Source organism: Hesperophylax consimilis, chromosome 14, assembly GCF_061612785.1.
Source record: "Hesperophylax consimilis isolate HC1 chromosome 14, BYU_Hcon_1.0, whole genome shotgun sequence".
Lineage (NCBI taxonomy): Eukaryota > Metazoa > Arthropoda > Insecta > Trichoptera > Limnephilidae > Hesperophylax > Hesperophylax consimilis.
In genome coordinates, this window is record NC_142849.1 from 852,887 (window position 1) to 867,299 (window position 14,413).

Genomic DNA, 14,413 nt, shown 5'->3' on the forward strand with positions numbered 1-14,413 from the left:
ATTTTTGCATCAATGATAAATTCATTTCTTCATATGAAGCGGTTACTTTGTGATGTGACATTATAATTTAAAATTAAACAATAACTTTGTATTATAAGTGATGTTTACAAAGTTATTGTTTAATTTTAAATGATAAATTCAACCAGTTTGACTTTCTATGTTTTCAATGTGCAGTTGAAAATGTCACATCTCGTAAGGTGTTGAATATTTTGCAGATACGTCCCATTAATGAATGTTGCCCTTGAACGTGGTGTAAGTTCCTATTATTAACGTGAATTAACTAATTCAACGTGAAATAGTCAGCAAAGAAGTGGAGTTACAAACAAAAGTGTCTAAATGGTGCGAAAACCAATAAAATAAGAGGAAAAACAAAAATGCAGTGTCAAACGATGCAAGGCAGAAAAACCTAGAAAAAAAAGAAGTTGTAGGGTAAATTATAGGGAGTTTATATCTCCCGAAAATAATAACAACGTTACTTTTATCTACATTTATGTGAGACTGGTATCACTGTAAAGATACTTGAAGTTTACCAGAAAACAGAATGCGGTGCTGTAGACAGGGACTACCGTAAAAACAACAAAAACACCCAAGCCCACCATGCCATGGAAGAGCCGAACGTCAGAACAGTAGGTACTCCAAAATCTTAAAGAACAAATTGTCACACTTACTCAAGAAGTAAAACAATTAAAAATAACGCAGAAAGATGGCCGCGGGCGAACCAAAATTACCAATATGGCCGCAATCAGAGCTCCCTCAATCCTCCAAAAAGTGTTAGAAGGAAGCTGAAAAATCTCTCATTATTCGGATCACGTAATATTGCATTCCTATATAGGTACAAATCCCGTAGCAAGTGCAGAGTCGTTTTCAGATGGGGAAAAATGGGTGGTTATCACTGATCACCTGAAATAATTACGATATACGGGTGTTTGCACTAAATAGAATAAAAGGTAAATGTCACAGTTTGAAAAACATCGCAACTAATAAGATTCGAATCTTGGTCCACATTTCTCATAGAAAATATTAAAAATTTTAGTTGTGTCAAAAGGGGCCAAGATTAGAACCTTTCAGCGTTAAGGGCCAGGGCTTGCAAATGGAAGGAGTATTGGGGATTTGCAAAATAATCACCTTTTTGGGTGTTTTATGTGAGCAATTTCAAATTCAAAACTTTAAAAAAATATACTCTAGGTCAGCATTTTTGAGCTTACGTCACTTCTCAGCTGACAGCCTCAATAATTCTTCGTGAAATAACCACATTCCAACTGAAAATAGAAAAATAGCTGGCCCCATTGATTTCTACTCTGGGCATAGTACCTATGTATATTATTATTTGTGCTATTGAAAAAATACCGTTCTCAATAAACATCGATGGGTCATGTGTTTGGTTTAAAGTTTGGGTGTTGCGTGATGCGCATGCACATATTTACGACAACCATTTCCTGATTCCGGCCGACTGTCAAAAATTCAACAATTTTGGCGGGAGTGATCGACAGGTAACTTCATGCCAGCGTGGATTTTATTATAGGATCACTTTATAGCGCCACGATTAATCTCGATAAAGCAGCAAGTGTCGATATTAGAGGTAGCTAGGGCGGAAAAGAATAGATAAACTTCATTGTAAAGGGCACTAATATTAATTCTTGAGTATTATAGCCATTTACCGACACAAATAGGACGCATAGCGTGAAGAGGAGCATATTGGAAAACAAAATCACGCCAATTTGTTGAATATTAATTCACAATAACAACTAGTGGTTTTATAACTACCGGACACTTCCAAGTAAAGACAATTATTATGCATCTACCTAGCTCCCAACATCTTCTTGCTAAAACACACAACGCCAATCTTACACAAAATCATGATTGCGAGAATTGCATCGTGATAAAAAAAACTCCCCTTGTGAAACGATTGCGTGAACGTAGCATACATTTTATTGCGGGTGTTAACTTTTTCAAAGACTGGCGCAGAAGTTAAGACTTAAGCGTAAACATATTCTGTCTGATTTATGGAAAACGTCGAAATTCTCCTACTTACGAGATAACAGATAAAACCAACGAACTGTTTGTATTATTTCTAGAGATGGAATTATTTACGTAGAATCATTAACTGGAGTTTAAAATATTCATTGTAATTTTGTATTCCGAGAAAGTCGCACCGCGCGCCATGGCCATGGCGTGACATCAAAGCTAATACCTACTTTTAATTGCTTTTTAGTCGAGAAGGGTTAGAGAAATTAAAATATAAAATTCATTTCGGTAGAAAATTTTAAATTGTAATGTAACTTAACATTTTCTGAAAACAAAAAAGGTTCTTATATTTATACACGGTGTCCGGAAACTGGTGATACAAGAAGGAAAGTGGTGAATTTATATGTGATGTGATCCCTATAACCCTCTCTATCACATTGAAAACCAAAAAAAAACTTTCTGAGCTTTTAATTTTTTTTCGGCAACTAAAAGAAAGTTGGAAAGAATATATCTTTTTGGGAGGAATTAGTCACCAATTTTCCAGAAAAACTACAATCACTATTTACAACTCCATTATTGCTCCATATTTTAACTACTGCTTAGCGATTTTTTTCGATATATAATGGCAGAGAACAAAATGGTTCCATGATAAATCATCACAACGACAATTCAACACACCTTTAAAAAGCGATATAAAGTCATTAGAAATTATGAAAAAAATAATTTAAACCTAACCTAACCTAACTTAATCTAACCTACTTTACCCAGTTAATAAAGTTTTTGTTTCATCACTTTCCATGACTTTATTTAACTTTTTAAAGATGTGATGAACTATCATTTTGATGATTTATCCGGTCACCGAACAAAATAAGTGGAAAATCTTCAAAATAGAGCAATGAAATAATACTTAGGCGAAATATAATTTCAAAAGTAACTAAAATGTTAAAAGAACTAAATTGGCTAACGGTGAAAAAGATGCTAATGTTGAACACGATGATATTTATGCATAACATAATAAACAACCTATAACGACAAGTTATAAATTATAGACAACAAGGACATATACAGACATAACACAATAAAGTTCAATGAAATTGGGCTGCCAAAAAAGGACAAAGCCAATAAACAAAACATTTTACTGTACAAAAATAATAGTGTGCAATATTATAAAGTGCTGCCTGAAACCATTAAGTCTGCCCCAATTGATGGATTTGAGCCGGATTATAGGAGCCATATTTATTTATTTTTTAATTTGAAATGTATTGAATAAATATTGATTGAAAGAAAATGTATGTAACTAATAATAAATTAATCATTTGTAATCTTGGATGTACAAATGGCTAAAATAAAACTATAAAAAAAAACAATTAAAATAATCCAACTTCTGAAATGATTTATGAGGCTGACAGATTAGGCTATACGCACCATGGCTTGGCCTATTTCATCATATCGCTCGCCATCAACCCCTTTGTGAATGTATGGCAAGCGAATTGATGAAATAGGCCAAAGCACAAAAATATAACGCGCTTACAGCATGGTCTGTCCACAAAAAGTACCACAAAATCGACCCCAAATATGACGTACATTCAACAGTTTTCCGCTTGTACCACTAGCTTCCGGACACCATATACAGGTATAGGTTCTTACAAAAAAAATAAGTGAAGGAAAATCATTATTTCAGAGTGCCAGATACTCTCAGTATAACCCTGGTGAAAGACCACCATTCAGAATTGAAAAAAGTTTTAAATATGACTACAGCCATTTCAAGAAACGTCTTGAAATGGCTGTAGTCATATTTGGTGACCAGACTAAATAGCCAGGTACTCCCCTACTTCCTCTTCCCCTATCTTTTCCCTCCCCACTACCTTCAGCTTCACACACAACCCATTTGGGGAAGCCATAGTCTCACTGACTCCAGACGGTTTGAAGCAGTTGGGACTCCTGTGCGGTATTCACTTAAAATAAATATATTACTAAATTGAACGATGATTTTACTAATTCATCGAAATACGCAAGTATAGATTATTAAATCGTTCACTCTAATAAATTTGCTCAATAATTCCGCGATACGTAATATTTTGAAGATTCTGAATGGGAAACGCTAAATTATCACCAAATGATAATTTCGAAAGTTCTAAATTGAGGACAAAATTAAGGTACAAAATGAAAACTAAAATTAGAGACAGTAAAATTCCATTTGCAAATCTGCCACCTTCATATAGTTAATCTCCAAAAAAAGATCGTGATACTTACATACTTTTATCATTTTAATTTATCACACGAGCAGCCTGTGGCAGTTTTGCAGGACCACTTATTTGTTACAAAATTGTATTATCTGTCTTATAATTAAATAAATTAAAAAATAACATCCGTTATTTTGTTTCATTGATTGTCCATTGGATGAAAGTCGATAAAAATCTGTTTCCCATTTCAACCACTACATATTCCCCACAGCACAATGAGATGATTTACTAAATATGAACTACTATAATATGCTCAGTGAAATCGATAACTTTACAATGTTGGATCGATGGGCGTAACTACCGACGATTTAATCCCGATTCATATATCAATACGATATTGACGAAATCTGTCATCTATGGTCAGTTTGCCATATTCCCGGTCAAAATGATTCCGACAGTCGGCAGACAAAAGCCGCTGCTTTTGGCGAGGTCTCCAGGGTCACTGATAAGCTATCAATATGTACGATATTTTGTGCTTTCACATGTAAGAAGAAATATTGGAGTTTATATTTTATGGTACTGTTAAGAACGAAACACCAAAAATCACAGTTAGCTATTGTCAACTATTCTCCCGAATATGTGGAAATCAGCTAATTTATTTCGTGTTCTTGTACAGAAAAATTAAAGATATTAATTTATTATTCAATACATCTATTTTTATTTTTACCGTCATAATGATTAGTAGAAGTCCACTTAGTAGGAGGATATAGTAAAAAATTAAATTATTGCCAACGTTAAAAAAATGAGCAACGGACTTAAGAAATGTCCAGGAATAAGCGCTATTTTTTTGTATTACGTGACAACACCTGTATAATATGAATGATTCCATTACATAAATATCATCTAAATACGTGAATTTATCACGAAGTTAGTTCAGTTTACCCTACATTCTCAAATCAGGTCACAAGTTCTTCACTTTAGGTTTAGGCCTCATTTAGTATTATTTAGAAGTCTCTTCTTGCAATGACCAAAATAATATTGCCCGGAGGTATTACCTGACCGTGTAACGTGCTAGCTTCGTAAATAATAAATATAGTCAATGCATCTCAGAACTACTGCAATGCCGTCTGGAGATTATTACTGGAGCATTACAACTTGCCATATTTACACAAGTAAATTTAGTATGCAGTTCGATTATTGTGAATAGGTTCGGGAAGCCAGCATTCTATATAACCTGCATTGCGACTTACATATTATTGCAAACATAATTCACTTGCTAGAAAAACAAGCTACACAAAATAGTGTTCGTTTGAATACCACACAAGAGTCGCAACTGCTCCCAATCGCTTGGAGCCAGTGAAACTATGGCAACCCTAAATTTTTAAAAAAAAAATTTAAAATTATTTTTAAATTTTTTTTATTTTTTTTATTTTTTATTTTTTTTATTATTATTTTTTTTTTATAGTGAATACCTCACAAGAGTCCCAACTGCTCCCGTCTGGAGCCAGTGAGACTATGGCATCCCCAATTGGGGGACGTTGTGAGGCTGAAGGTAAGTGGGGAAGAGAATGAGGAAGGTGGGGAAGTACCAGGCTATTCAGATCTAGTCACTAAACACGGCTAAAGCCATTTGGAGCAACGTTTCAATTCTGAATGGTGGTCTTACACCAGGGCGATACTGGTAGTATCTTCCACACTGGAACGTGCCGCAAATATACTATAAATTATTTTAATTAATTAATTGTGAAATAACACAAATTAATCAAATAAATTTTATTTGCGCACGCCGGGTTCGAACCCGCGACCTTCGGAATGGCAGTCCAATGCGTTACCACTGGACTATGCCGGCCGTCAAATGGGATATTATGAGGCTGAATGTAATGGGGAGAGGAAGAAGGTGAAGGTGGGGAAGTACCTGGCTATTCAGATCTGGTCACGAAACCACGGCTAAAGCCATTTCAAGCGAAGTTTAAATTCTGAATGGTGGTCTTGCGCTTACACCAGGCTACACTTAGTCAAATGTTTTAAGTCGTCATTGCTAGCTTGGCTGTAGCGTCACAGGCGAATCTTTTCAGTGATAATAATATTCGCGTTTCAGTAATTGAAAAAAAAATGTTTTTGATGGTTCAACAGAATTATTTATTTCTAGCTGTACCCCGCCACGCGTTGCTGTGGCTCAATATCTGTGGAGCCAGAGAAAAAATAGCGCGTGTTTCTTTTAAGTCCAACAAACGGCTCTGTATTCCAAAAAAAAGTTTTTATCTGTCACAGGTGACTTCTTTATAATATATAAATATGAAATAAAAACAATATTTTTTGTTTAAAACCACGAATTTTTATTAATTTTAAGACTTTTTTTTTAGGTCTTAAAATTAATAAAAATTCGTGGTTTTAAACAAAAAATATTGTTTTTATTTCATTAAAATGTTAAACCACAAAGTGATTGCTTTCTACGAAAATATATATAAATATAATAATAAAATTAAAATAGTTCCTCGTAATCAGAAATTGGATTGAAACGGAGAAACTGCATGCAGGAACAAAAATAACACAGAAAAAAATCACACATATTGATAATGATTAAAATAGAAACGGTGCTTACTAATAAATATGTTTTAAATTTTAAGCAACTGATTGAGCAACTATTAATGTATGGTAAATGATCGAATATCAGTGGTGTAAAATTTAAAATACGTAATTAGTAAGGGGAAAATGAACTACACAAGAAACAAAAAATAACTTACCATTTTTGCATTGGTGGAGTTGACTTCTTTTGATACGAATAATTACTGCACAAGCACTCTTAATAGATTACGTTTAACGCATTATAAAATTTATTCACAGACTTAATTACAGACCAGCACGTTCATGGATGTCAAAAAGCATCCAATTATGGACGAAGTGGGTGACAGTCGTCCCGTACCTCATAGCTTCATAGCTAATAACTGCCACATAAGCCTGAGACAGCTGGGGTCAAAGGTGTATAGACAGGCGTCCCGCAAGGATGGATGACTGGTCCACTTTATTAGTTCACTTTTAGAATGACTACATTATACCCCGGCAAGAGTCATGCCATCAATCACTGATAATTAGATTATTAATAAACTGTAAAATATATATTGTTAAACTTAATTAATTAGGTGTTAATGGACGGATAGACGGGGGCGTTATGAGAATAGACAGAGCAGACATAATGATATTTTAATTGGACAAAGACAAATATAAACGTTTTCAATAAAAATTTATTAACTTGTTAATTAATTATCTTTAAGGGAGAGCAAGTTATCAATATGAATATGGTACAGTATTTGTACAATTGCTACTCGTAGCAGAGTCATTTGAGACTAAGATGGTGCAATACCCGATTTAAAGTGATGAAGAAGATTTGGACATGTAAAGAGAATAGGTGGAGAGGGGAGTGTTAGGAAAATAAACGTCGCGCAAGTTGATGGGATAGAAGAAGGGGACACCCCAGGAAGACGTGGCAAGATCAAGCAAATACTGGAATAAGTACAATGCAACAGTGTGCGCCAAAACAGCGTTTGTGGTGATACTACTACGTCTACTGTTGTGGGAAATGGTGTAGTGTTTCGTTACATAGGAGTAATCTGTCGGTAATGTCTCCAGGAGACGAAATAGCAGTCTGCTTGCGAAAAGTAGTTTAGCGCAGAGAAAAAGAAAATGAGAAAGAGGATGGGAAACTCATTACTTCAGTAGCGAAATGCCATGATTTCGGCATGAATTTGTACGAAGGCATGCAGAGAATAATTTATAAGTTTTTTATTGTAATTTATCGTCGATGTAAAATCACTGGCGTGTCAAAAAGCATTAACAAAACCATCCATTAAAACTGACAAGAAAACTTTAGAATGATACCGAAAATACATTACACATACCAAAAATAAAAATAATTATTTTTAGTTGCAGAAACCTGCAACAAATAAAAGTAATAAAGTTACAGGAGGACCGTTTTTAATATTTTTAGAAAATACTTAGTAAATAAATACGTGAAGGTTCAGAAGACGACTTAGCAGCGTGAGGCTAGGGGAGGTAATAACCGCTCACCGCCATATGGAAGCCTGGCAATACGGCTCTAGTCGCCGTGGGTAGCAACCAGTCTGGGGCTTCCCCTAATAGGATTAGACGCGGAGTACGTAGACATCGACAGCGGTCTAGTTAGTCTACTTGTAGGGAAAATCTATATCGAGTAGTTACAGGTTAGGTACCTACTCGAGTGCACATTTATATTTTAAACCTTCATTTTATTATGGCCTCAAGAATAATATTAATAACAGAAAGATACGGCCTCGGTGGTTGGGTGGTTGATTGGTCGATTTTCAAGTAAATTTTGTTTGATTAATTTGTGTTATTTTACAAATTATTAATTTATTATACAAGGTATGTTTGCGGCACGTTCCAGAGTGGTAGGTACTTTCAATATCGCCCCGGTAAAATACCACCGTTCATAATCGAAAAGTTGCTTGAAATGTCTTTAACCGTGTTTCATTCAGATCAGGTTACCGATCTGAATAGCCAGGTGCTTCCCCACATTCCCCTTCCACATTCCAGTGGGGTTGGGAGCAGTTGGGACTCTTGTTTGGTACTTCTAGAACCGTCCTGGTGAAAACCACCGCTCAGAATACAAACTTGACTTGAAATGGCTTTAGCTATATTTGGAAACCAGATCTGAAAAGCCTTGTTGGTACTTTCCAATAATTCCCCGCTTCGTTCAGCTTAAAAACATTTCCCAACTGGGATTTACACTTGCTCCGGGTGATCTGAACTCTTGTGCGGTATCCCACAAAAATGTATGTAAAGACTGACGATAATGAAGGAATAAGTCGTATTACCGACAAGTGCAAGCAAAATCAGAACCATCCTGTAGATATCAATTCTGAGAAAAAAAATAACCCCAAATATTTTTCGCTGTTTCCGTACACATATCGTTTTATCTACGTGCAGATCAATAAAGTTATCAATATGGTTTATTTTTAAATCTAGCGACCAAAATGTAATTGTAGCTGCATAAAAATATATTTGGTTTACGTGTACGTATTTTAAAATCACTCGCAAGACGCCACATTATATAAGTAAATTGCAAAGGAAAATGTGGTAATATATTCATGAAAAAATAAGGCCGTATGATTGATTGAGCAAAGGCGATTGAAATAGAATCACAATCGAGAATAGGACTGTTTTCCGATAAAATTATTACAACAGCTTTTCACAGCAAAAAAATATACAAAAATACATCGCAGAGAAAACACGCAATTGGATATCGTACTGGTAATGAAATGTTTATTTGAATGTTGTATTAAGTTTAAATCATTGACAAATGACACAAGCTCCGAGCGAAATTTTCGCTATAGATTTTCGCGCGTCCTTGACATTTCGTCCTATTCGCCGTAGCACAACAAACACCGGATTTTCAGGTCGGATTTCTAATCGGAGAGCAACTAGACATAAGGCTCAGCGTATTTCGGTATCAGTGATGGATTAAATAGTTGGTTGGACTGTTAGTAGATTTTGTGTAGTTATTTACGTGGTGTTGACGGTTGGTTACGCGGTGAAAACAGTGAATTGTGACGTAAATAGTTATCGGGCGGGCGCGGGCTCTCGGCACGCGGAACAGACTCCGAGTGAGGCACTGCGAGCAGCAATCCCACTAGGGGAGGGATGGGTCATGGGATACTCTAGGCTGGGCCGTGCACCAATTTGTATCTAATCTCACGCGAGACGCGTTTGTAGTGTGAATCTTACTAGTTAGTACCTAGACGACTTTGTTTGAATATTTGTAATCAAAATTGTTTTTCGGTAACAAATAATAAAGATAATATCACACGGAGAAAACTTAGTGAAATTAAAAAATGCTAATTTATTAAAAATCTGTTCAAATTATTCGTATTCATGTTAAAACCATGATTGCAATAACGAATGAATTGGCTGATTTCCTAGAAAAATATCAGAAAAACACGAATGTGTTATGACGATGTCAGAACAGCATTTCGTCATTATATAATAACAAGAAAAACGCAGCTACATGTACACGTGTTACTAAAAATTTTGAAAATACTAAGAGTTTATCAGGAAACGGCATGCTGTCATGTTTTTAACAGGATTTTAATAAATCAACAATGCTCATTTTTCTCCGTGCACATTGAACTCCTGCTGACGAAGGTCTCCATTCTCCACGTTGCACCAGTGGGACGTGAATTTGTAATACCAAAACGAAAGTTACAAGACTTAGTATTCTTTTATAAAAAATAAAAATAAATTTTAAATTTTTATTTTGCCTATCGATTATAAATGCGAATGGACTTTTGACATATTATAATTATTTCGTGAAAATTCTGTCACGAAATAAAACCAATCAAAACATTATCATTAAATTAATGTATGCAAGTACTAATAATTTTTCAATTATTAAAGTAGCCACATATTACTATACTATCATACGTTGTATGTACACTGTTTAAATAGCAATTATAATTTAAAAAAATGGTGACGTTAATTCAAGAAAAGTGTGGGACGGGAATAATAATTTGCCCTTCTATAATAACGAAGAGAAGCCGTGCGAATATAATATAATAAAATGTAATCAGATTTCAATTAAAATGGACGAAGTTCTGGTGAACATTCGATTAACTTTGACCTTTTTAATTAATTAAACAATATACTTTCGGTTGTGAGTTGTGAGTACATTTTTGTAGATTTATCACCGATCCGCGCTGGCATTAATGTAAAATGAAAAGGTATATAATTTTTTCAACGCAATTTAAGTCGTGGAGAAAAACTGTTTAGAGAAAACTATAGTAATTTAGTTTTTACGATCATTATTCGATTATTTCACGTGTTCAAAGATTTGCTGGCTTTGTGTATCCTCCATCCAATACGAGTCTCTTAAAGATAAAAAACTATCCCCACAGATAACAGAGACCCTGAGGGAAATATCGGGGCCTTCTGTGAGGAGAAATTAATATAAAACAAAAACTGCGAAATAGATTTGAATCATATAAAAGCGGAATGTAAAAGTAAGATTGGCTCAGCAGACTGCTTTCGCTGAGATATATACCTACCTAGATGACTGTAATAATAAATGGTCAGAATTAAGGAAAACAATGTAAGAAAAAACACATCTATTGAATAATTTTTAACTACGAATCGTTTTGACATATTGAACCATAATTATGAGGTCTTCAGGTTCCGTGTCAAGGCAAAATGGCTAGCGGCCCAGCCTAGTGACTGGTGGGGTGGAGATGGGGGGGTCCCACAGGGCGGGAAACTGGGTTATGCGAGGCGGGAAGAAAGATGTCGGTAATACAGGGATTTGCACTACCCATGGGGGAGACTAGGAATCTCTCCACAACTGAGGAGAAGTCTCTATCGACTGAATTAAATTACAACATAACATGCATAATGACGGTGTTATTATGTATTCCGAGAAATAAATAATATAACACAGTTTGTAGTAAGTACATAGTTGGGGCTGTACGGTGTGGTTTTAGACGCCATTATGGTTAGGCGTATAAATGTTTCAAAGGCTCTCGGTAAAACACGAAACGCTTGACATTGAAAAGTTCAAGGTAATGATGTGTGCCCTTCGTTACGTTCACGGCCGATTTGTCCGGGAATAAATGGGAACAGGGCTTATGACTTATTAACATTTCAGGATTTATAAAACTACACTTCACTTTTGTTTTTAAATAAAATTAAGAAAAAATCTGGCTTTGGCTATCATATTTATAATATGTGTTTAGAAAAATATTTGAATTAATAATCTGTTAACAGCGGAACAAACGCTGTTTATGGGTAACACCTAAAAATCTCTGGTGTTTCATGTTACGGGTGAAATTTCAAAATCAACGTTACTGTATTCCGCTTGTAATATTATTGTAATCGTCAGCTATGAAGCTCTTAACTATGCAGATAAAAGATTTTAAATTCACCTATCCATAATTTTGATAAACTTTTGAAATTAAAACGAAGTCGGGTAGTAACTCCCAGATGATAAGCAAGTCGTGGCGACTCAACAGTTTGACTGATATAATCACTGACACACAAGATGGGAGTGTTTTGTACATTTTGTAGTACCCCCTTGAGAAATACTATAGCATATATTTTTTAAATTCACTTCGCGGCATGTTTTTAGTGCTTATTTGGAATAAAACAGATTATTTAGAATTACGTCACTAGATTTCATATGAGAAGAGTAAATATTGCAATAATAAAATTACAGTTATATTATGCAAGCTATGCAGGCAACTGTTGCCTCTGTTACACTGCAATAGGATTTCCCATGTGAATCTCTCTTCACTGACGCAAATATATCGATGTCAGAAATAAATCCCCTTCCCACCGGCGCGGCGGATCCTTTGTCAGGTTGGCCATACACCGGAACAAGATACCCACAACATATTATTATATTGACATTGTCTTAGAAAGACATCAGAATCATTCGTAGTTACATACTAGTAAAGTGCTTTCCAAAATGACACATTTATCTAAAATTTAAACAACCCCGCAGCTGTCTATGTATATCTTCGACAAAATAACACTAATCCTTTCTTGACAGTTGATGGATTTTAAATGCTGTGTTAACTAACTTACATACCATCACGCCGTTTAACCACAGGGCTACTCGGCGAGGATTGACCGCCAAACAACTCGGTCTTGGTACACAGTTCTTGCTTCACATTCATACATCGTCTCATACATAGTTAACCTTCTGTTGTTCTGACTCTTTTTATACTACTTTTTTCTACTATTAACAAATGTGAAAATTAATGAAGCACACTTTTGTATGTAAGAAAAACCCATTTTAATGTTTGACTCACTGTGTCGTGTATATTAAGTTTCTGTCTTAAAATTGCCATAATTATGAATTTAGGTGGATGTACAGGGTCTGTTTAATAAAAAAATACATAAAAAGACGAACATATCAACTTATTTAACCTAAAATTTGTCTAAAAGTGAACATACAAAATGTCTACTTTAAAAATGAAACCATCGATATGAACCCGAGCGTCCTTTTCTTAATCTTACTCACTACGCTTAGTCAACCTTGCATTATTTGCGAATCTTGACATTTCTCACACGACCAGTCTACTTTGATCCTTCCTCCGCCAGTTCTACGCCAGTTCAAAATTGCGTCATGTTGAAAACGTAACTACGTGATAAGGATAAAATCAGTGAAATATTTTCGATGATAGAAACCTCTAGAATGCACGTGCTATGGCCTGCTGTATGAACACACCTACAAGTCACGTTTGCCAAACACACTCGAGAATTACATTGATTTACTAAAATAAAATAAATTCTACAGTAATTTAGGTAAAAATAATACATTTTTGACTAAGACAAAAGTTTGATAGTACCTATGTATATAAATTGCTATCTATTTTTAAAAAAAACACGGGTAATAAAGGCGGCTTTTCTTCGCATATTTCAAATATAATTTCATTTTTGATGTGATGAGATCTACGTAACATTCTAAAATAATTAATTCCTATTTTCAGTAGGTACATAAATTTATGGTGCCGTTCTTACAATGGTTGGTGGTCAGCATGTTGCCTTGCAAAAAGTTTATTGGGGTTCAAATCTCGGCCGTGGTAATTTTTTGTAATTTTTAGACAGTGAATTTTTCCAATCTTTCTTTTTTTAAGGTAGACACGATTAAATAAAATTATATCCCGTGATTTTTCACGGGTTCGTGCTAGTTAAACGTACTAATTTCGGGTGTCTATGCTGTATATAAGTACTGCATTTGGAACGGATTGTGTGAAGAATCTAGATAAGTGATAAAGTACCTACCTACAGCATAAATTCATATTTTTAAGAGAAAATTATTTTATTATATAAATAATAATTGTCCCCGTTTTCCGCAATCGACGTAGCACTGAAATTTGCGTTGATCGCGATCGGCGAGAACTTTCCAAGGTTTGCACCGTCATTATTTTTAATTGGATTGAAATGTGAATTTCCATAATAATTAATCCGCAAATCGATTACGGTAGCTTCCAGCTGAACGGCTAATTACATTGCAAGGTCAAATAATAAAAATAATAAGCTTATAAACATAATTATTAATCTAAGAGATTTACATACTAATTTTGGTTATTGGTGCACGATTTTTTTTTTAAACAATAAATATTAAAAAATTCATCCACACGTAAATACTGGTCACTCAACCGATTAGCCGACTAACCCGTCAAATCGACTGTAGCTGTCCAATTCCTACTGATTTTTTAGAATGTCATTGGAGTCCA

General features: G+C 34.8%; 1 protein-coding gene across 1 annotated transcript in view; it reads right to left on the reverse strand.

Moving 5' to 3' along the window:
* chp (leucine rich repeat containing G protein-coupled receptor chaoptin) overlaps positions 1 to 9,778 on the reverse strand; it is a 52,195-nt gene extending 42,417 nt beyond the window's left edge. Inside the window, exons 1-2 of the mRNA XM_089639400.1 lie at positions 9,691 to 9,778; positions 6,893 to 7,253 (exon numbers count right to left, since the gene is read on the reverse strand). Of these exons, the coding sequence (XP_089495526.1) occupies positions 6,893 to 6,895 (3 nt within the window). The 5' untranslated portion in view covers positions 6,896 to 7,253; positions 9,691 to 9,778. The remainder of the gene's footprint in view (positions 1 to 6,892; positions 7,254 to 9,690) is intronic.
* Between the last annotated feature and the right edge of the window lie 4,635 nt (positions 9,779 to 14,413).